Source organism: Saimiri boliviensis, chromosome 1 (genome assembly GCF_048565385.1).
Source record: "Saimiri boliviensis isolate mSaiBol1 chromosome 1, mSaiBol1.pri, whole genome shotgun sequence".
NCBI lineage: Eukaryota > Metazoa > Chordata > Mammalia > Primates > Cebidae > Saimiri > Saimiri boliviensis.
Window position 1 is genome coordinate 136,020,000 of NC_133449.1, and position 24,438 is coordinate 136,044,437.

Genomic DNA, 24,438 nt, shown 5'->3' on the forward strand with positions numbered 1-24,438 from the left:
TAAACTGCTGTCTGGAAAATATTGGACTCTGTACAGTAAATGATAATTATTTTGCCACTTACGTTAGTACAGCTAATAGCAGTAAGGGTTTCTTTGAACCATAGAAAGCTAACTACTTTGAATTACTGTGCTTTGTTATTCACTGTGAAGCAAAAGGACTTTTTTTTTTTTTAAGCAACTTCATTTTCATATCACTGTTCTAAGCACTCCCTGCTACTAATTTAAACAGGGAAGAAGTTAATAAATAAAGAGGCAGTATCTAAAGGGTTCTATTTGTTAAAAGAACATTTGCAGTTAAGGTTAGTGGGGCCAGCAGAATAGACAGCAACAGACAAGGTGGAGGAAGATGGAAGAGAAGGAACCCTAGCCCACGCCCACGGAACCTGTGCCAGGGTGGTTCTCCGAGAGGCAGGCAGCCTGGAACACTTGAGAGAAGCCCATCAGAAATGATTCGAATCCTCCCTTGCTATGAACCCAGAATTTCTTGGCTCCCTTTGAACTGAGGACAGCTTCAAAGCTGATCCAGGCTGCCAGCCAGTGGGTTATGGCTAACTCAGCCTCCCAGTGGGGGAGCAACAGTTCAGAGGGAGTGAGCTTATCTCGCAGGCCATTCCCTTCCACGTCAACCCCTCCTCTGGCTTGGCAGGGTTGAAGCCACCACACAAAAGCAAATGGAACAAAGTTACTTTCTTTTGGTGTAACTCAGCGGTTCTGAAAGATAGTTAGGCTGCCTGTAGCATACTGTTCTTGAAACATTCTTCGTGGTTATTAATTACCCTTTGTTTATTTTAATATATTTACTAAATCAGGTACCCAAGGGAATCCTCTACATCAGTGATGTGAAAATATCCAGTTGCCTGAAGTCAAAGAGGTACATCTTGAATTTTGATTTGCATGTGCTTGAGGTGATTTTTTTGTTGTTGTTGTTGTTTTTTGTTTGTTTGTTTTTTTAATGAAGGGGAAAGCAAGGAAGCAAACAAGGAATGCTGGTAATTTTTTAGGTTTTCAGGTCCTGTTTTAGTATTTGTGTTTCACATGTCATGCAAATGGTGACGCTAGGTGCCAAAGAAGAGTGATACGTGCAATCTATGTGAGAAGCAGCATGCATTTATATTTTTCTGTATTTATTTCATTACATACATGTGTTATGTCAAGTTACTTATCCACAGATCTTCAGCCTTATCTCATGTGAGTCTATTGTCTCTTAAAGACCTACTTCTACTTGAATGTCAGAAAATTTGGGAGAATCTGTGAAACTAGCATCCATTGCCCTTGGCCAGTTTTACCAGGGCCTCATAAACATTTCACATTTACAGTCACTTATAATTCACTCCATGCTCGCCTTTGGACATTTTAGTGTAATTTCAAAGCACAGTATGTCCCCACTTCTACGTCCAAATGTGACTGTGGATTCCTTCCCCGCTTCTAAACAAGGCAGAAGGGAAAGGAGAACATGAGTGGGAAGCAGAAATCTGACTTTCATCTATTAAAATAATGGAATTGAGCTATTTAAATGGGTTTTCGATTACAAGTGTCGCAGCATGAATTTTATTATGACCCCTCTTCGTTTGGTCAACTAGACCAACACTCTTATACCAATAATTACTTAGTGTCATCGTTTTATGTATTATTATCACTTCTTACTGGCTAATGGAACATTTGATTTTTTAAAATTCAAAATTGTGCTTGCTGAGAAATTTGCATGAAATGTATTTTTTGGTTTTTGAGGGAAACTGAGGGGGGCAAAAATCACGCTTTGAAACTGCTGCTCTTTGCGAAGGAAGTGCGTTAAGGATCCAGTGAACTGATAGTGCTGGAAAAACATAGCCTCATTTTTTTCCCGACTATTTAAAACTAGGATCTGCTTGTTTACTTCTACACGGTGCTACCATGAGAGTCTTACTTTAAATCCCTGTATTGTGAATATTTTGTTATTTGTTTTCTAGTCTTAGATGAAATTAACATTTTCTTTAATAGTTCCCATACATAGATTGAAACTCGGTGTATAGCTTTGGGGTGAATTTGTGTGTCTGTGAGTATGTGCACGCAGTACCAATGCTTTATTCCTTTATTGTCTCTGCCTTTACCATTATAATTTGAAAACCACCTATTAAATATGCTGACCTAGGTCCACTGGCAGGTTTGACATTGAGACCATCCATTTTGAGCAAAGAGTTAACGAACTTTAAAGGCAAAGTTCACACTGGTCCTTACCCCCTGGTAATATTTCATATAAGGTTACTGGTGGGAAAGAAATCAAATTTCAGCTGTGAACATGATTGACAGGCGAGAGCAAGGAAGAGAAAGGCATTTGGTCAGATGGGGAATTTGGGGAGGAGGAGGACCATTCCTTGAAGTTACTCTGTGATATTAGATATTATAAGCTGATATATGAAAAGTTCAATACTTGGTACTCTTGGGAGAGTTACTTAGTTTATTTTCAGAATGTCAGTTTGGTTAAGGGATTTCAGTCATGGAAGTCAAAAATGATGAACCACTAGCTTTTCCGCTCTCTGGCTAATTTCAACCATGTACAGCTTCATGGCTTATTTCTGACAATTTTCTAGGCTAGGATATAAAAACTAAATCATAAGCTATTTGGGGAGTCATTTAATTATCTCTTATGTATTCTCAGAAGCATTCTAGATTATATTATGGTTCTTGGACATATTACAAAATACTCATCCCAAGTGGTATCTCAAAAAGATTAAAATCTCCATTTCGGTAGCATCCCTTGATCCTGACGAACATTTTTCATGAGGGCATGCTACAGCTTAACATATGCAAATCAATCAACAAGCATGCTGAGTCAAGACTATGCCTTCTTCAAATAGGGCTTCTAACATGAAGAGCAGCATAGACAACAGTTGCACACTACTTGTCTGCCTTTCACCCAGTTTGGCTCTTTGATGTACGTTTTTTTCGTGTTACGGTCTTTGCCAGGGAAACCCATGATGTTTTAACCTCCCGCTAAGGGTGGCTTTTGAATTTGCCTTTGAAGCTGTCTTCTGTCTTGAGTTGTGATGAGGAGGCAACACGATTAGCCATGGTGTACCAAAGTGGAAAGCAGGCCTTCAAAACATGTTCTTGTATCTTGGGTGCTGAAAGACTGATCGGAAGGTGGGGACGGACCTTAGCCTACTCGTGTCTATGCTCTGCCCCTTTCAGATGCTGCTGATGTTGGCTAAGCCCCATCCAGATGCAACCAAGCCTTACAGAGCTGCCTCGGGGGAGGGCAGGTGGGACACTTAACCTAGGGGAGAGGCCCATTTGTAGCTTTCTTGTCACCTCTGGGTGAAAATGATGGAACTGGTATAAACAGCACTTCAGGGCCTTAAGTACCCATTGATTTTTTTTTTTCCTAGTCTTACAACTGGTGGATGGAGTGGACATCTTTTACCCTGACTGTACCTAATCTGATGTCATGAATTTAAACAGTTGTCAGACATAAGGAAGGCTTTATGATTTTGTGAACCGGGGGAAAAGCAGAGCAAAATGAAAACACTAGAAAGCACTCAGAAATTTTCTTTCTATTTTGCGTACCTGTCCTGTGTTGCCCGTAATCATCCAGAAATAAAATGTAAATGTGGTTTCCGGATGCTCAGTGTTGGTATGGAAGCCTTAGCACAACGTGTATAGCTATTTCTTTCAAACATAAAAGTAAATAAGCCATAACCAAACTTCCCTTGAAGAACCCCCATGAAGGTATTTTAAGAAATGGTGAACCACGTGGTCCCGTACAAAAGACATGTGAAAATCAACACTGTGAGTTCTGATTTCTTGGTGCTTTTCTTGAAAAATCCAGGTGGCTGGTTTCGACCCATCTTCTCCAAAGGCCCCTGAGGGATTCTCAGTACTCAGGATTTAAAGTAAATCCTGCACCCCCAAGAAGGGAACGGGAATGCTGTCTCGGCTGCAGATTTAGAGCAGAGACAAATCTATCCCAAATTGCACGAGTATGTCTCAAGCTAATTACATCAATATATCTGCTGGTACTGAGAAAATTAGGCTAAACACTTTCGTTTGAAGCGTTTTATTATCTGGACTTACCCTAATTGTTTTGTTGTTGTTGTTGTTGTTGTTATTGTTGTTTGTTTATTTGGATAATATTTCTCCCTAATCGCGATGGCACCCCCTTCCGATACAGGCTGGCTAACGTTTCTTTTCTGCCGGCACTGGCCCACTACTGAACCGATTTAATCAATCAATTATAGCAGAGCATGTGCAGCATAACTAGCCTAATCATGCCATATAAACTTGTATTATTTTCAGTCAACTCTGGGGTGCTATTGAAGGAACCAACTTAAAGAAATGTAAGCATTTAGAAAAGAAAAGAAGGAATTTATGCAGACGTGCAGCACTCATTAATTAAAACAAAATGATGCTTCTGTAGATCTTTCGTTCTAAAAGCACACATTCAGTCAGCTGCCAAAATCTCAGATTTACTGCCGCTGTTCACAGATGCCAATGTTTAAACTCCCTTCACCTGCTGCTTGCTGAGTCTTTTATTTCCTCCGTCCAAAAATTACTGTAAAGTTGTTGTTTTGCGTCTGCAGTTTTTACTTCTCCTGGCACCTAATGAAATTATCAGCAATAAATGAGCTAGAGCAGCAGGGTTGAGTTTTGTGGGTTTTTGGTCTCCATTTTGCACTATTAGGAAAATGCTAGGACAATGGTAGACCAGCGGGAAATTTCAGGATGCCTCTTTTCTCTTTATCTATAGGAAATACGGTAAAGTTATTAGCACTTACAAAATTTCAGATAGGAACTAATAGCAAATGGAAGGACACAGTGTCAGGTGCTCCGGGGGAAAATCCAACCAGCTGAGAGATTTAAAGTATTGTCAATAGAGACAAGGTGGCTGCCGAGCAGTGACCTCAGGTGTAAGCCTGTGGAATGACATTAACACGTAATTAACAATCCAGGGGGCGTATTGTATAACTTAATCATCGGTAGGGTGAGCATGGGGGACCAAAAAGAGAGAGGAAGGGAGATTTTTGTTAGTAGGACTTTGTTTTCCAGTTTTCCCTCGGCATGGCATCATCTAATAATCTGTTTTCTTCACATGCAGCTAGTGACGATTCTTTTTAGTCCTCTCGGTCTATTGAAAAGCCCAGTAAGTTCATTTGCTAGCAGGTAGGCAGTGGAGGTGAGAATTGAATTGATCTGAAAGGCTCCAAGAAATTGACCCTGAGGTCACTCTTCCTTTAAATTGGGTTCCACAGACAAAGTTTCTTTTCTTCTTCCCTGGCTCCTGCGTGCTGCTGGCAGCAGAGTTGAGTTGGGGTTTGTAATTATTTAAAGGGATTCTAACGCCAGGGTTGACTCCCCCTTCTGCAAAGTTAATCAAAATAGAGACCTTTTGTTACCGGTGGTAGTTAATTAAAGGCCTGAGTCTATAGTGCTGTGGTGTGCCTCTGGCTTGTTTATATTTTAAAATGAGGTTCATTCCTGATGAACAGGAAATGGGGTAGAAAGCGAACATGAGGGGCTCTTACTGGGCTGAACATTTTGAATAGCAGAATGGAATTTTCTGTTTAACTTTCATTACTTCTTTTTCTCTTCTCTCTCTCTCTTTTTAACGGAGTGATTAGAATTCTTAAAATCTTAACGTGCTCACTATACATTTAATAGTGTTGAAATCAAGCACTGCATTTTAGAAGGCGTGTTGAGTCTGCTGGAAGAGATGCTTGGCGTCACTCTCTGGGCAGTAAGAGTAGCCAAGAGAGATCAGAAATTCCTTTACCCATGTTGACCTATTTGACCCAAGCTAAGAACTGCTTTCTCATTCTTTGCTCTAGTGGGTAGCACATACTTGAAGTTCTGTCCCAATGCTCAAAGGCAGTTTTGTTTCTGGTATTGTTTTTCTCCAGACTTCTTCTTTTTTAAATTTTTCTTGTATTTTTTTTTTTCTCCTTTTAAGACCTGGAACAGTTTCTCATGATTGCCTGGTAGAAAGAAAGTAGAAGAAAGTACACAGGTTACCAAGCATGTTTGGAGATTTGGAGGTTGGAGGCTGGCTCTTTTATAGCAGGGGAGGAGAGAGAATTTGTGATGGGGCCAGGATTTCTGTAAGCTGTGGAGCTGGGGCTGCTGGGCCGCCCAGATCTGAGAGCTCCCAGCTGTTCTCCCTCTAAGCAGCATCTGGAGACTCATCAGACCTTCAGAGTCCCCTGGCATCTCATGCTTTCCCAGAGGTACTGCCTCTGTGTATCCTCAGCATTCTAATCCAGTGGAACCACAGCATCAGGACTTTCAGAACTTTTCAGCCTGTCCCCAGCTTAGTGGTCAGTGATAAAGGTGTTCACTGATGTGTACTAGGCACTCCAGTCAGCATGTGCAGTGTGGGGAACCTCATTATTTAGAATGTTACATCTGTTTGCTCTGATCTTTGATGACTTGGTAGCATCCTAACAAGACCCTGGTCTAAGGGGAACAAAGGCTATGATCATGAAATAGCACATGACCAGTGTTGCAAACCATCCCCGCAGATCTGTGGCTATATAATACACCCAGTTCTCAAATCGGCCTGATAGGGTTAGAGTTAGAGTGTTTTTGGAAGGAAAGTACCCTGGAAGGAAAATATAGGGTGTAACTTGGTTTCTGCCTGACAGCGGGAGGTTTTACAGAGCTGTGGTGAAATGTCAGTCTGTCCTAGAGAGGGGGGACTATGAGGAAGGAATTATTTTTATTTGTTTTCCTCCTATTTTGTTTGAGAGGACTGACATTAGTCATGAAAAAAGTGCTATTGCTGTTGCTAAGAAGTTTTATTTTCCCAAGTATTTGTGAGGTGGCTGGGCTGGCTTGTGGTTCCTGCAGGATATTTCTTTCTGTCTTTACTCAACGTGTTACATTGCCTCTGAGTTTCCCATCCTCTTCAGCATCATTTCCTTCCACAATAATAACAATAATAAGAGACACCTTCCCATGTTTGCCACAGTTAACCGATGACATTTTCACTTTAGGAAAGATGGGATCCTAGTGTGTGATTTCATTGTGAATTCCTCAGGAGTTATTTGCAGAGCTATTGAGGATGCAGTTATTCTGAGAATGCATCTTTTTACTATTTCTTTAAAATTTAATTGAGATCAGGCCACTGTGACTCAAGGTGTTTTCTTTTTCTTTTCTTTCCCTTTTTTCTTTCTCTTTTGCTATTGCAAGCTGCAATAAAGTGACTTGTAATTTATAATCAAAGTTTGGTATCGGTAAACTAAACTGTAAAAACCGACTTTGGGGTTTTGTTCATAAAATAAATATTTGAAAAAATACAGCAGTGAGGCTTGTAGGGGCAATGTCAGTACTTATATATCTGTGTATATAAATGTATATGTGTTTTGTTTCATTGATTGTTAAAGCTACTCCTGAAAATATCTTCTGAAACTGTGGTTTTTTCTAACATCCAAGTATAAGGATACATTGATGGGATATAAGCACATTTTCTTTAATGACCTTCTAATTTGTTGTTTAAACTCCATTCATAATTCACATTCCCTTATTTTTTTCAGTTGTATTATTTTTGCACTAAAGACTCAGCGTATGTGTGGTAGAATTCTCTGGCTGTAAGCTATAGTGCTCCTTAGCTTGGAAGACTTTTTTTTTCTTTCTCCCTAACAAGGAAGCTCATTTAGAAAGAAATGTTTATGTGAAGTGCTTGTCAGTTGGCATTTTTACTGGTTTGCTAACCCAAAGGTAAAATATAAAGCCATGTCTTTTCCTGGCTGGCTTGTTGTTACTAGAAGGGTCCCTCCCTTGTTAGCTTGATAAATAATTTTACTAGGGGGACTCTGCTGTATTTTTATGCTTGCTGTCTATTTTCTGCTTGCTGCAAATAAATTTCTGTACTCAGAGGGCACTAAAACTCCAAACACATGGTATTTTCCCATTTTGCTGCTGGTCACCTGGAATATTTATTTCATGTAGTGTGCTTAATTAATTTTTTTAAAGAAAAAGTAATTTGTGATTAATGGCAAGTTAAAATTATTTATCTATTTCTCAGGACCATAGGGTTTGAACTTGGAAGGATCGCTTTTTGAAAGGCTTTGTGTGTCAAAGCTTGTCTAATGTTTGTCAAACGGAAGACAAGTGCTATTTATTAGGGGAGTCTTGTAGTTTTCTCATTATATATTTCCATGGGTGTTTTCTCCAAATTTAAATACTAAGCTGTTAATATGAGACATGAATGGGGCTATAGAATTCTATCTAGAAACAAAGCACTACACAATGAAATCTTCATATTTGAAAAATGATATATCATGTAAAAGTCGGGAAGAAATTGATCATGAGTATCAGTATAAATATCAGCATCTATCTGAGTCCTGAGCATTTAGTCTTTTGATTCATTAATACTGAAGAGAGAGTGGTGTGGCTCTCTGGGGCAAATTAGGTCCCTGGTATAAAACTAAACAAATACCCCCAAAACATGCCAATAAAATAAAATAAAAATTAATGTATTATATAAATTACAGATACAGTGCACATAGCACCTTACAGGTATACAATAAAATGCTTAACAAAGGAGTTTATAAATGCTGGTTAAAAAAAGTGATCATTTTAAATCAATGCCAGATTATCTTATTGACTGAAATATATATTTTTTAAAGCAGATATTCTGCTTGTTTTTTTGCTATTTATTATAGGCTTATTAGTGATGTTATTTTCAGAAATTGGGAAGTATTTTTACAAAGGTACCAAAGACATAAATTTGAAACCAGAATGCCAGCATATGTAACCAATGTCAAGGGTATTAAAGAGAGTGAATCAGAGGTTACCCAGAGCTCAGTTTCTGCAAAGATCACCAAAATGAAGAGGAAAATGTAAAAAAAAAAAAAAAAAAAAAAAAGTCGATGAATGTTTTAAAATACACTTGGAGATCCACAGTCAAGATTCAGAGCATTTCATTTTTGGGTCTTTGCACCATAATATTTAATCCCAACATTTTACTCTAGATAGACTTTTATTTTTCTCTAACTCTAAAACAGTGGAGAGTATTATGAAAATCAGAAATTTTAAATATTTAAAGAAGAGTTAATATGTAGCATTTTTTCTGATCACTTGAGGGCCATACCAGTTTGTCAGGAGTTAGAGACAGCTTCCGTGGAGCAGGAGACGGTGACGTTCTCTGCAGCCCTGCCTTTTGGAGGTCACCCAAAGCCTCCGTGGGCTATGATGTCAACAGCTACCATGCACTGAGTGTCTCCTGGAAGCCAGAGCTATGCAGCCTTTGACACTTACAATAAATAGAGATGCAGATATTTTAATTTCCTTTATACAGAGTAAGAGACTCAGGCACGAAGCAATTAAGGTATGAATCGACCCTTCTCTACAGTCCTGCAGATATTTCTAGATAGACACTATCAGGACCAGCGGGTTCCCTCACTCCTCCTCAGTTAAGCAGGCCCGTGTTTAACCTCAGCACATGTAGTGTGAGCCCAGGTGCCCTCTCCTTCTTTGTGATCTGTTTCTGAGTGGGGTTGACTGAGGCCCAGAAGAAAATGCATATAATGTGATTAGTATCAAGGCTGGAGCTCTGACTGCTAGTGGTCTTGACCCAGGACCTCTCCGGCTCTGAAAACAAATGATTCCATGGTTTGATATTTGTAGGTAATTAGTGGCTCTTTCTTTCTTTCTTTCTTTCTTTCTTTCTTTCTTTCTTTCTTTCTTTCTTTCTTTTTTTTTTTTTTGAGACAAAGTCTCACTCTGTCACCTAGGCTAGAGTGGAGTACAGTGGCATGATCGCGGCTCACTGCAACCTCCACCTCGAGGTTCAGGCAAATTCTCCTGCCTCGGCCTCCTCAGTAGCTGGGATTACAAGTGTGCACCACCATCAACACCTATTTTTAAATTTAAATTTTTATTTTTATTTTTAGTAGAGATGGGGTTTCACCATGTTGGTCAGGGTGGTATCAAACTCCTGACCTTGTGATCCGCCTGCCTTGGCCTCCCAAAGTGTTGGGATGACAGCCGTGAGCCACTGCACCCAGCCATGAGTGGCTTTTTTCTACTGAAAAAGAGAGTGTTCTTTTATGAGCATTTAAAAAACAATAGATGGCACAATTCCTTAATGCCTTGTAATGTGTAATGTATCAGGTGCACTCTTGGCACTCAGGAAATTGCTGGATAGTGAAGATAAATCAGCATTAAATCACTCCAATAAAAGCCCCATTTAATAAAAAGTTATCAGCAAAATCTGTAGTAACACTAAAAAGGACACAAAGTTTCTCTGCATCTGCAAGATAGGAATAGCCCCTCAAAGGTGTGTGTAGAGGACTAAATATGATAATGTATGTAAAGCACCTGGATTAATATGATAATGTATGTAAAGCACCTGGCACAGGGTAAACACTCTGCCATGCTTGGCCTTGGACAATATTATATGGAATAAAAATTTGACCTTGACACCTTGCAAGTCTTGGTTTGTTTTAGAATAACTTTGCCATTGTGATATCAGACATTTTCCGCTGCACTTTAAAATAAATTTTTCAAGATTGGAAAACTAAGAAAAACAAACAACTGTAGTTTATAGCTGCCCTCCTCTGAAAAAAATAAATAAATAGCACTACTCCTAAAAAATAAATAAAGTTGTGCTGAGGGAGTTTTGTGGTCAAATAATTTAGGAAATTAAGGACTAGAGAAAGGACATTTAATTTTGCCATCATCCACCTCAGAGCCTTTATAAGCTAATATGCATGATGACCTTTCGGGAAGGACCAACTCAGGAGGTATACGAGATCTTTCAAACTTCTATGAACATGGAACCAGTTTTTTAATCAACCGTCTCATGGAATTCATTGTATAGGGCACTTTTGAAAAATGGTTGCCTAAAGTATTGGTAGTTTTTGTTGTTGTTGTTGTTGTTAGTACCAAAAGACTCTTTTTATTAATTTCCCCCCATGAAACCCGTTATCTGAAAAATTCACTTGTCATTCTGTGTATTCGTTTTATTAATGAGAAAAGCAAGAACAGTGATATAATTCTATTGATGTATAATCAGTCAGAAGATAAGAAAACCTTTTGAGAGTAACCTATTGGTCATTACAATGGGGTAGAGGTCGTTATTTCCATTAATAATGGAAATGGCTCCTGGGTGTCATTACTGCCTTCATAGGCTCCATGTGGGATTTCAGGACCCCAGTTTAGGCCTCTCTCTGCTCTTGTAGAAAACCTAGGATCCCTGTCTTAATTGGCCCAGACATTCGTGATGGACTGAGCTTTCCAAGGAAAGCAGAGGTTGTATAAGAAAGTGTTAATTTCCTAGGGTCTTGACCAGGGATTCTTTGGATATAAAAACTATGCTTTCAGTTTTCTTTTCCTTGATTATAAGGATAAAAGTATCTATTAAGGGTATAAAATACAAGCTGGTTTGGGGGAAAATTTGGCATTCTCTTTGTCTCACGTTCCTCCCTTTTCTCTTTTTGTACATCTGCTTTTTTCTACCTCCACAAAGCAGGCAGGCCTTCTCTGCTTGGTACTACAAGTTACTTCCATCATCACATCTGGGTCCCACAGTAAACACGCCCTTTCCTTTTAAACCCTCTGCAGAGGTTGGGTAGAGACTCTAGGCTCCAATTCTCAGAAAAGATAGCTGATTGGCTTCTCATGGTCAGGTGTCCATCTCTTGTCCAATCAGCAGTGACTATGAGTGGGTCCTCATGGCACCCTGCCTGCTTCATTAGTTTTTTTTTGAGAATGGGGTTATGGGGAATTGTCAAGAGAAAGCTGATTGGCTTCTCTTGGTCAGGTGTCCATTTCTTGTCCAATCAGCAGCAGCTAAAAGTGAGCCCTCATGGCCCTCTGCCTGCTTGCTTCATTAGATTTTCTGAAAATAGGGTTATGCAGAATTGTCAGAAGAGATAGCTGATTGACTCCTGTTAGTAGGATGTATATCTCTTGTCCAATCAGCAGTGACTAAGGGTGGGTCTTTATGGTCAGCTGTCTGCCTCATCAGATTTTCTAATAATGGGCTTATGGGATTGGGTAAGGCTTGGCCAATGAGCAGTTCCCAGTAGGGAAGAGGGAAACTTGTACTGAGACTCATCTGCACCCCTTTAGAAGAGAGGAATGAGTAGAATTGGGGCACAAAAGAGTCTCTGAATCTAGAGACTGAATTGTGGATCTTTAGAAACATTGATGCTGTTGATGCTGTGCCTCAGACCAATTGAATCCAGAACCTTTAGGGGCCGGTGGGGTGCAGACATCAGTATTTTTAAAAAAGAAAATTCCTAGTGATTGTGATGTACAACTAGGATTGAGAATGCCTAGTAAAAGAACCCCAGGACACAGCCTTATTTACTGAAACCCAAAAAGGGAAGAAGCTGCTGGTGAATTTCCCACATTTTATTGTGAGTTTTACGACTCAGCATTTCTGAGGTCCAGATTAAAATGGAAAGGGATGAACAATAGCTTTGCATTTCCTCTGCCTCATCTGTCCTTCCTGGTTCTTAGTTAACATCAACGCTATGTTTTATAAGCAACACCAAGGCAGTCAGGTAAGGTACCTGGGGAAAGTGAGTTGGAGTTGGTGACCAGAAGCCTCAAGTTGGAAGCCAGACTTGGCTGCTAAAACAGCCATGTGACCTGGGTGGGTCACATTCACCGAATTGCCCTGCTGAGTCTCGCTCTTCTCTTTAGGAGAATGGGTCAGTTGAGCTATGATCAGAGGTCTTCCATGGGTTTAACCGAAAAAGTGAAATGATCAGTTTATCCCAGAGCCAACACCTGAACCAAGAGCAAGATTTTCAGCTGTTAGGATGGCTGATTTTAATGGTGTTGACTGTGTTTTTAAAAACATTCTGCAGAGAAAAGACAATAATGTATTTATCAGGTCACAAGGATGGAGGTGTTCCCAAATTATTTGCACAGACTTCTGCAGACACCAATGACATATTTATATTATTTGTCCTCCTCATCAGCAGACACTTAATGTGTGTGATTGGGGTGAAAGTAGAAATGAGACTGAGGGAAATGGTGCTGGCTGGAATTAACCAAGATGCTTGATCACACACTATCAGATTTGTTGATTCTCCACTAAAGCATAGTATTAAGCCACACAAAAGTAGACCTGCTCCAAAGGCACTCTTCACTCTGCCTTGTAAGACAATCACGTTTTAAATTTCCCATCTCCTCTTGGACGCTAAACTCCGTGAGCGTGAAGTTCACGCATCATTTATTCTTGTGTCCAACACAGGACTGTATCGGTGAGTAGCACAAAGGAGCTGTCTCAGATCCTTTCCAGAATGCAGCAGGGTATACCTGAATAAGCAGTTAGGTGCACAAACAAGCAAACGAACGGGTGATGAGAGCCTGGTAAAAGTTTGAAATGACGAAGATGACATCTTTGCAATCTGTCAGAATTAGAAGTTACTCTCTTAAATATTTTTCTAGGTTTTCAAAAGACCCCTTTCCTGACATTGCCTTGCTACTTTTGCAGACCAAGTTTCCTTTCCTGGACCGCCTGTTAAACGTGGTCTGCACTAGCGCTGTTTCTCAGCGTTCTTCTTTGGAGATCTATCAAAAAGTAGGTCTTTTTTTCTCTGACTGATGTGTTGTCAAAGTTATTAGACTTTAATTATTTTAAGATTTCATTTTAACAAATATCTATTGTGTATTATCTATATAGCAGAAAATGAACACAGTGCTGGTGATATACAAACAAATAATACACCATTCTTGCTTTCAAGATATATTATTAAGACAGTTTAAAACATAAATGCTGGTCCTGTTTGATAAATGCTTTCCAGAAGATACAGGGTAAGAAAGGGAGGGACATTTTTCAAACGTGGGTTTATGAGGTGAACAAGGAGGGGTGTAACCGTTTAGCGTCCAAGAGGAGATGAGACATTTTATACATAGTAAACATCATGTGTACAAACAAAAGCTTAAAAAGTACCAAAAGTAACTGAGATTTTAATTTGGGATAAGGAAGATTTTCTTTAGCCTGGTGTAAAACCCAAATGCTATAAAGCAAAGGCTTGGTAGGTTTGACTACATAAGCATTTAAAACTCATGCAGAGCAAAAAAAAAACAATATCAAAAGACAAAGTGGGGAAAGTTGCAAGCCACAAGATAGTCAAAAGCCTAATTTCCTTAATTTAAATAGCTCTTAGAAATCCATAAGAAGGCAAATGACCTAATGGGAAAATGTCCAGAGAACTATAGACAGTTCTTGGGGAAAAAAGTACATATGAATGGCCAATAACCTTATAAAACAATATTCAGCCTTCCTCACAACCAAATAATAAAGATACTTTCTTTTGGCTAAAACATGGAATGATTGGCAGTCTCCATACACCGTTGTGAGCATTTTAATTGGGTAACATCTTAGGCCGCTAATATTTATAAGATCTTATACCAAAGCATATTCACAGACATAATTCCTTTTTATACACATTTTGTGTTTGGGGATTTCACTTTAAGACAGCACTTTGGATATAGCTGGAATAAGCAGTATGTTTACGTGTGTGAGTTGGGGAGGAAGGATTGTCTCGGAAACCGGCCAAGATGGGTAGACAGGGCACAGATCGAGAAGAAATTGGAAGGTCAGGCCAAATAAGGCATAAAAACAGGAGGCTGAAACTCAAGAGAGGAATGAACTAAAGTGGCTAGTGCCCTGGCAATTGGCTTGTTTCCCTCCTCTGACGCCACTTCTGCCTAGAATTCATTTTACAGATGTGAAACCTTCCAGGCAGCCCCCTCCTCTTGATCAACCTGAATTTGCTCTGAGCTCTCCACCAGATAAAAGAGATTTATGTGCGTTAATTGAATTGAGGCCGATATTGTTCACGGAGCTGTGGAAGCAGTTCCTCTGTTCCAGGATTTTTCTGTATCATCTGCATTGTCACAGCCAAAAGTGTTGGAGGAAGAAAGGGAGGGGCATTTTTTCAAAGAACTACATGGGGATTTGGTCACGTGCCTGCCATTAACATCAATCGCAGATGCAGGGCAAAAATGCCTCACACGTTCCTCCACATACCTCTTTGAAAAACGGCCCCTCTGGTGTTGCTACCAGACTCCCCTCCACTGATACAGGATTTGGGGTCTTTGAAGTTGGTTGTGGAAATTTCACCGCTTTCTTTGACTCCAGCAAATTGCTCCAAAATGCTACAAATGTAGAAAAGACTAAGAAAGCTTTAACAGCAGCTTAGAGGTGGAATCCCCTTAAGCCATTGACAGAAAAAGGTGTTTCTTCTTTCAGTTTTTAATTTGTGAGTTACATCTTAAAATACAGCAATGCAGTCATAGTCTTTTCTTAGGAGAAAAATGAAGAGCGAGTCAGACAGGGATTGGCAAAGAAAGGGGGAGGTTTTGCACTTCTGATTTTTTTGACCTTGTTGCATTTAAGGGAAGTCTTGGATGTAGGGGTAAAACTTTCTGCAAAGAAATTATGTAAAACATGTTTTGTTCAATGTGGTTGAAGAGCGTTTCCAACGTGGGTCCAGCTGGAACTCCTTTGTGAATCTGTATTTGACTGGATTGAGAGAAGCTGGTGAGTTTTACACCTATCCTGCCTGAACACAGTAGAGCCAGAGGATAGGGATACTTGAACCCACTACGCTGCCTGACAGGATGCAGTTTTTGGCAGGCTTAAAATTTTGCATTAACAGGTTCCCATTTTATGGGAAAGTGACTTGGCTTTGGTGCATTTGTAAAACAATTTTTCCAAGATACTTTATTCTCGTGGTATGCTAACACAGCACCAGGTTAGAAAGAATTATAGAGTGGTAGAGAAATGACCGCTAGAAGCTCCCTGGGCTTCAGTTACCACCTTCATAAATTTAGGGATTTGGCATGAATCATAGATTTTCAAACTTACTTTGTTTTGTTTCTGCAAAGGAGCCATTTTGGAAAATGAAAGTTTATCTGGGATCACTGCGTAGAAGAGAAATTGGAAGCTGCTGAGGGTAGGGCTGATTCTCCAAGTTCTTAATCCTTCCTCTCTCCCCCTCATCTCCCTGGGATTCTAGGTTCTATGGAGCCCGATTTGAACATCTATGGGAAATACTTTTCTCTTTTAGCGACTGGTTTCTCTCTAAGAAAATGTCAGCTCAGTCAGTCTTGAATGTAGCAAAGGACTACTATTTTTTTTAAAAAAACTGGAAATGTGAGGATTCCTCAGGGTAGGGCAAACTACACAGACATCAGTGCCAGACCTTTCTAGCTTTGTGACTTTGGGAAAGTCACTCCCCCTCTGTAGATGCCTGGTTCTCTCCCCTTTCAGATGAGAATGCTAGAAGACCTGATGGAATTCCTGCACAGGTTAAATGAATGAGCCACATGGCATCTGTCAGTGTCAATGCCAGCTGGCGGTTCTTTTCCTCCTTACGCTCAGCATTTAGCAGAGAAACTCGCACAGAACATATTCCCGGTAAACGTCTGCTGGATTGACTGTCAGTAGTATGCTAGAGCCCATGCCTATGTGCTCCGAAGAACCAGTTATACTGTGTCTTCTCAATTCCACATCTGGGGACTTTACATTGGTAGCATGAATGGGAATGTTTGCAGAAGGGAATGCAAACGCTGTAAAATCAGAGCCCCTTTCCTCACCCCAACCCACCCAGAGAGCCAGTTGTTAAACATTTAGCAGCACGCCACTGCTTGAGATACCCAGGTGAACAGCTTGAACAGAGGAGCATCAGATGTATTTCTACTATTGCTAGTCTGGTGGGAAGCACAAACGAAGGGAGAGATAGCTGCGGGCTGGAGATATCAAAGGAAGATCTTGGAAAATGGAGAGGTTGTGGGTACCCAGGAAGAAGGGATAGGATACACCAGGGCTTTAAGGAATAGCATAGGAGGGACTATGGCCAGGTTAATAAGGGAATGGCTTTGGAATCTGAAGGGATCTGGAGAAGATAGGCAAGCCAAGGGCTATGGAGGGATGGGTGGATAACAGGACAATTTGGAACACCAGGGCTGGAGGGAGGGGTTAGATTAGGGAGAGCCCAGAGGATGCTTAGGTAGTGTTAGAAAAGAAGATAAGTCTTATTTCCACCCGCACCAGTGATCCTTCACCTTGCAGATATGTTGAAAAGGGTGAAAAGCATCAGCCTGTCTATCTTAGTGGCTTTCTTAACCCTTTGAGCTGATGCAGAGTCTAACTACATCACTTCCAAAAATTTGAAGAAATTTAGATAAATGAATGGAAGAAAGATTTTTTAAAAAGGAACAAAGAGAGGAGCAGGGCTTTAGGGGCTGTGGTTTGAAGCTGACAGCAAAAGAATCCACCTCCTGGTCTTCGCTGCATCCGTCCAAGATTCCAGCTGATGGATCATGGAGTCAACATCAAATTCAGTTTGTGCTTTTATGCCTGCCTCCCTAAGAGATGGGACAGCTCCCTCCAGGTGGGTGGTTCTTAGTGTTGGTCACCCACAAGAATCATCTGAAAAGCTTTTCAAATCCCAATACTCATTCCCCAGCCCAGATTAATTAAATAACACAGGGGTGGTATCCAAGCATCAATATTTTTTTTAAAGCTCTCTGGGTGACTGTACTGAGCAGCTAAGGCTAAGAAGCACTGCTCCAAGGCACGGGTGCTCAAACTTCAGTGAGCATCAGAATTACGCATTGTGTGGCCTTGCCTGGAGTTTCTAATTCAGGCAGTCTGAGGGTAGGGCCTAAGTATTGCATTTCTAACCAGTTCCTAGCCGATATTGGAACAAGGATCGTGTTGGAGCACTTGAGAACCTCTGCTTTCAGTAACTAAAGCACGATTTGTAAAACAGTCTGATAGAGGAGTTGTAGACCACATCCCTTCCGCAGCTCGGCAGCTCTCACTGAGAGAAACTCACCTGTGTAAAGCAGTGGGTCTCAAATGGAGGATGCCACTCCTCCAGGGACCTTTGGCAGTGTCCGGAGGCACTTTTGTTTGCCAAGACTCAAGGTAGGGGTGCCACTGGCCTCCAGTGAGGTTGAGATGAGGGATGAGGCTAGACATTCTACGACGCACAGGACAGACCCTCCCACAAAGCGTTATCCAACCCCTGATGTCAATCATGCTGAGACTGAGAAACTCTGGTTTAGTCTCTGAGCCTCTTTGGCTTCCTAGGTAAAGTGGGAATAGTGAGATCTTTCTTTCTAGATTGTTGCTGAGAATGAATGAGAGCCTACAATGACATCGCCTTAGGCAGGAAGTGCTCAGTACATGGTAGAAGTTCTTAACCTCCTAACTGATTTGTTTAGCGATGTCAACTTGCGTGAGGGGGCCTGACCTCTGTGGATCTGTTCTTCTCGTCTGTAAAATGGCCACCGTTCTAAGGCCAGTGCTCTGAAGTAATGCTTATCAGGATTAAGGGAGATAATCTATGTACAGCCCCTGGAAGTGCTCAGTCAACATGACCCATGGTTGCCATTTCTGTTAGATATTTACGCAGGCCTGGATTCTGAAGGTTGACTTGAAGGGTCCAAAATGCTCACGTACTACTTCTCAATTGGTAGGTCCATTAAATGGGTGGAAAGGCAGCGAATTTCTAGTTTCCAGGTTGCAAGGACTCAGAGGTCTGCAGCAGAAATACAGCAACTATTTAGTAATACACAACAGATCCAAGACTCAGAAACCACATGACATCGCCAGCAGTGCCCAAGTACATGTGGCCACTTCAAAAACCAGATGCTCAATTTTTGCCAGCTGTAATGAGAATTTGGTAATGTGAAATGTTGAGAAGATGAAAGACCTTTCAGACTCCCCTATCATAAGGTGGACCTGTCTCAAGGTAATAATTAGAATGGCTCCCTTCAGTCCTTCCCATTTTCCAGATAGAATAGGAATTTGAACCCAGGTCTGTCTGACTTCAACACCTGGGCTCTTAACCAGCCTGTGGTTCACCTTGAGAGTTACAACAGGAACTCAGCAGAACACACCAGGGACCATTAGGGTCCATCTGCAGACACCCATCCCTGCCAGACTTCCTTTTCGGAGCTTCCATCTCCTATCTGAACTACAGTCGTAGAGGTAAAATGCCCTTTCTCTAATCTGCATGCAAAATGGACCTTAGTGACTAGATTTTATTGAGAAACAATCTCCCTCTTCCCCCTACCCCCAACGTTTGAAAACATACCGTCCTCTTTACTGTAGTTCATTTTGCTTTCCGAGGTGATTAATGAATTAAAGATGCAGTGTATTTATTCTTTTGCCTGATTACCATTCTGTAATAAATCTAAGCTCTGGAGTCTGTCGATACAAGAAGGCCAAGCTGCCTCTTTGGAAAATAAAGATTTGTACATTAAGCTTAACTTCCAGCTCTCCAACGCTGGAGAGAATTCACCTTTAGAGTCTTATACAAATGAATAGGAAACTCTAAGAGACATTGGCCGGCGCGTTGAAGATTCCCTTTCTGAGGACCAGAAGGTGCTTTGCACACGTCTCCCTGGACATAGGAAAGCCTGTTGCCCTGTAGGTGGGATTTATTTATTGGAAATGCAGAGCCCTGAGCTGCTCATGGAGGCAATGGTGAGTAGGGAGGAGACGCCCAGCAGGGCCTTGTCCTAGCCCTGTGTGATCTTGTCATCCACTTAGAATGGTTCTCTCTCTACAGCTGCACTCATCTCTGGCGGGATGGTGATATTCAGAGCTTCATTTGACTAAGCATGTTGGAGTGAGGTTGCTGGTTTCCTGTGTGGCTCCCCAGCTGCAGAGGGAGCCCCTGGATGGAAGGAGCTATGGTTTGCATAGCAGAACAGGAGCTCTTAGCACAGGGGCCAAGAGCCCTGCCACTGGAGTGAGACCCTTGTTCAGCCCCAGCCTTGCCACTTACTAGCTGTGTGCCCTTGGGCAAATTTTATCTGCTCATCTCTCCAGTGGGGCTTCCTGAGCATCTTCCTAGGGCAGGCATCCCCAGACTTTTTACACAGGAGGCCAGTTCACTGTCCCTCAGACCGTTGGAGGGCCGCCACATACTGTGCTCCTCTCACTGACCACCAATGAAAGAGGTGCCCCTTCCTGAAGTGTGGCAGGGGGCCGGATAAATGGCCTCAGGGGGCCCATGCGGCCTGCGGGCCGTAGTTTGGGGACCCCTGTCCTAGGGTAACTTGGAGGCTGGCCTGACCAAGGCCGGTGGTGAGAGGCCATGCCTCACTTTCTGAAGCCCTCACTCTATATGATTCTCATTAAATTTGACCCATATCAGGACAGGAAAAACAAACAGACAAAACTAGGTTGCTAGTATCATTGGTAATTTTTTTTTTACTTACTTTTTTTTAAAAAAAGAAAAAGCAAAAAAAATAAATGAAAACTCACTTCCCCTGTCGCTTCTATAGGTCCATTTCTCAGCTGATTTCACAGTATGTGGATGTGTGTATGTATCATAGTAGTGAAAACTTAGATTAAACGAGTGACCCGTCTAGCTAATATTTACATTTTAATGTTAGGTATTCTTTCTTTATATGCTTTTTATTCATCTCCAGACAGCCCAAAGATTGCCTCCTAGGACTTTATAAAATGCCCTAAGAACTATTAAGGATTCTCTCCAAGTCCATTTTTCTGGAAAGAGGGTCCCTACATTCATCAGCGCCTCAAAAGCGTCAGTAGCCAAAGAGGATTTGGAACTCAAAGCACAGGGTTCCAAAGGGCTTTTCCCTCCTGGTGAGAGTCCCAGCTCCATGGAATGGTGGAAGGAGTCAGGAACAGGAGGTTCCTTAGGGCCCTGAACATGTTACCAAGATGAAGGATTCAGGCCACGTAGTCTCTAGTTCAGGGTCCATCCACTAATCCAGGCTGGGGGTGGGGGACATGACACTTCACTCTTGAACCTTGGCTTCTTCCCTCGAGACCCATACTTGTGGCATGGTCACGAGAGTCAGATGGCCACCAGGATGCAGTGTGAAAGGAACGCGTGTCCAGGATCACCCCTCCAGAGATGGTTGGTTTGGTTAGCAGTGAAAAGTGGGCAAGACGCTCCCATGGGCCCTTCCTTCCCAGGAGCATCATCACTCTCTCAGCTCAGCACGGAACTGATGGGCCATCAGCAGGGAGGACTGGGGGTCTTGCAGTACAGTGCCAAGTCCCTGCTGTGAATCCCGCTTCCTAACCAGCCCAGGACCCTCTGACAGTTCCCTCAGCTCTTACGGCCTTTCACAACTATAGACTTAATCTCTCCCACCCTGGTCTCAAAGTGCCATGAAGTCAGAACCTTGCCCTTTTTTGATGCATGGACATTGTCTTTGTATCTGTCCTTGTATTTTAAAGACCAATTAAGTGTTGGCATTTTAAAAAAGAGAGATGCTGTTCTGGCTGCACATCAGTATCACCTGTGAGCTGGTTGGGTTTTGTTTGTTTTTAATACTCAAACTTAGGCCTAAGGGTCAGGAGGCTCAGAGAGGTGCAGGGTCTCTTCCTGCAGGGGGAATTGTGCATGACCCAGAGTCTGCCAGACTTCTAGTCCTGGTCCTGTCAGTTTCTAGCTGTGTGACTTGACTCAAGTGTCTGTACCTCTCTTAACTTCAGTTTCCTCATCTATCAAATGGGGGAAAATACTGCCTGCCTAGGAAGATTTCGGAATATGCTCTCAGTCTAGGGCTTTCAACATCCCCATGCTAAGCGTGTTTAGTCCATTCTTAGGCTGCTAATAAACACATATGTGGGACTGGGTAATTTATAAAGGAAAAAGGTTTGACTCAGAATTCAGCATGGCTGGGGAGGCCTCAGGAAACTTACACTTATGGCAGAAGGGGAGGCAAACACATCCTTTATCACATGAAGGCAGGAAGGAGAAGTGCTGAACAAAGGGAAAAGACCACCTTATAACACCATCAGATGTCATGAGAACTCACTTACTATCACAAGAGCAGCATGGAGGTAACCACCCCCACAGTCCAATCACCTTCCACCAGGTACCTCCAACAGCACCTGAAGATTGTGGGAACTACAGTTCAAGATGAGATTTGGGTGGGACACAGCCAAACTGTATCACTGTGTGAAGGCAAGGGAAGGGAGAGTTGTGACCCAGGTCAGCAGAACTTTTCTGTAAATGGCAAGATAGTCAATCATTTAAATTTCAAGGGCCACATGATCTCTGTTGCAACTGCTCAACTCTGCCATGGACAGTATGTAAATGAATGCCCCTGGCTGTGTTTCAACAAAGCTTTTTTTTCTCCCTGCACAAAAACAGGTAATTGGGCCAGATGCAACCCCTGTGGGCCCAGCTTGCAGAGACAGCATACAGGAGTGTAACAGGGTGTTTTGGGGTTTTGGTAGCAGAAAAGTTGACTGGGAATGGTGTGCACACCCCTGGGACTTGTTGGCTCCTGTGAGAAGTCCAGGGATAGGTGCTGTTGCAAGGCTGTTTGTTTCCATCGACGAATGACGTCAGGGTCCGGACTCTTGCCCTCGCCCCGCTCCACCATTCTCAAGCTTCAGAAGTAAGACACGTGTTAAGGTTCAAGACACCATGTTTTTTATACCAGCCTACCCAAAACCAGAAGCAGAGAATCTGCAGCTCTTTATTTCTTCCTAAGAACAAGGAATGTTTTACAAAAGTAGCTTCTCCACGTAGTTAATAGGCTGCAGTTGCCAGAGGTCCATTCCTCCGTCAGTGGTTGCTGTTGCTTATGCAGTTAACCATTACAGGCTTGGACTGGTCAGGGTTCACCCCACACATGCTCCACAGGGCTGGAGATCAGCCAGGCTTCCCTGGAACCACATTGTCTGGGCAGACCTGAACAAAATCCTGACTTTCCTTAACAAAGAAGATGGGTGGGTCAGACCACTGCGGGCTGCCACAGGGTGCTCCCTGCCCCTAGGGTTGTCACAAGGACAAAAGGAGGTACTGTGGGTGACAGTACTTTCTAAACAGTGGCGCTTCTTCAGGATGTGCCCAGTGGAAGTCTTCCTCCATCAGGGAGGTTATCGGGCTGACAGATGTATTATGTGTAAGTAAACCAGGGTGCCCAGTTCATAGCTGCTTCTCTGTTGCTTATCTCAGGGTTCCCATTTGACACTGTTGACCTTACTCAGCTGTGGACTGATTCCTCACTTTTATTCCCCGTAATTCTTTCCTTCTCCCCTGCAAACAGAAGAAGAAAGAACCCAGCAATCCCATTACAGGGCATATATCCAAAGGATTATAAATTGTTCTACTATAAGGACACGTGCACACGAATGTTCATTGCAGCACTGTTTACAATAGCAAAGACCTGGAACCAACCCAAATGCCCATCGATGATAGACTGGACAGGGAAAATGTGGCGCATATACACCATGGAATATTATGCAGCCATCAAAAACGATGAGTTCATGTCCTTTGTAGGGACATGGATGAACCTGGAAACCATCATTCTCAGCAAACTGACACAAGAACAGAAAATCAAACACCACATGTTCTCACTCATATGCGGGTGTTGAACAATGAGAACACATGGACACAGGGAGGGGAGCATTATACACTGGGGTCTGTTGGGGGGGAAAGAGGGGAGGGACAGCGAGGGGTGGGGAGGTGGGGAGAGATAGCATGGGGAGAAATGCCAGATATAGGTGATGGGGAGAAAGGCAGAAAATCACACTGCCACCTATGTACCTATGCAACAATCTTGCATGTTCTTCACATGTACCCCAAAACCTAAAATGCAATAAAATAAATAAATAAATAAACAAGAAGAAAGAAGCTTCTAGGTAAAAAATGCAAGAAAGAAATCTTCCAGCAAGGCAGGCACACTTCCTAGGACCCAGAAGCACTCCTTCCATCTTCTTCTGAAACAAAACCAAAAATAATTGCTAAGGTGAAGAGGACAGAGGCTGCCCTTCCAGGACTTTGCATTTAATTATGCAGTGAAAGCCACTTAGCAGAAATCCCCCAAGGCCTCAGGGAGTGGCAGTGGCCATGCGGGAGGGAACGTGTTGAAAACAGGGTTTGCTCCACTTGAAATGCATCCTACCTGCCTGAAGAGTTTGCCTTTGAAGTACATGGAATTGTGGACTAGAATAAGAATACACTTCAAACCTAAGCTAATAGTCTGAGGCTGGCTTTTCCAACATCCAAAAATGATCATAGGTGGTCCTGTCCTGAGGATTTCGAATGATCCTTTTTGGAAGTAAAATTTACAAGGAGTAGAAGGCTTTTTACTTCTTAACCAGAATTGCCAGGTGAGTGTAAGGAATCAGATATGAAAACTCCCTGAGAACGTCTCAGTGGTCACGGCGTGTGTGTGTGTGTGTGTGTGTGCACGCCCACGTGTGTGCACCAGCTAATTATTAAGACATCTATAGCTGTCCAGTTCAAAATTTTAAGTCTTAAATTTCCTAATAACCTCATTTGAAAAAAGTAAAGAGAAACAGCTAAAAGGCTTTTTAATAATATTTTAAACACCATAATTCAAAAGTATTATGGTATCAATGCATACTTATTACAAAAAAATGTATTCCTGAGATATTTCACAAATTTTTTTTGGTGCCAAGTCTTTAAAATTTGATGTATCTCTCAAATTGGATGCTAAACGTTCAACAACGTTAAAGTG

The 24,438-nt window shown here is 41.9% G+C and overlaps 1 protein-coding gene across 1 annotated transcript in view; it reads left to right on the plus strand.

Moving 5' to 3' along the window:
* The window catches only part of MAF (MAF bZIP transcription factor), a 412,049-nt gene that overhangs the window by 13,669 nt on the left and 373,942 nt on the right, over positions 1-24,438 (plus strand). The window contains exon 2 of the mRNA XM_074404837.1: positions 810-871. Within this exon, the coding sequence (XP_074260938.1) occupies positions 810-843 (34 nt within the window). The 3' untranslated portion in view covers positions 844-871. The remainder of the gene's footprint in view (positions 1-809; positions 872-24,438) is intronic.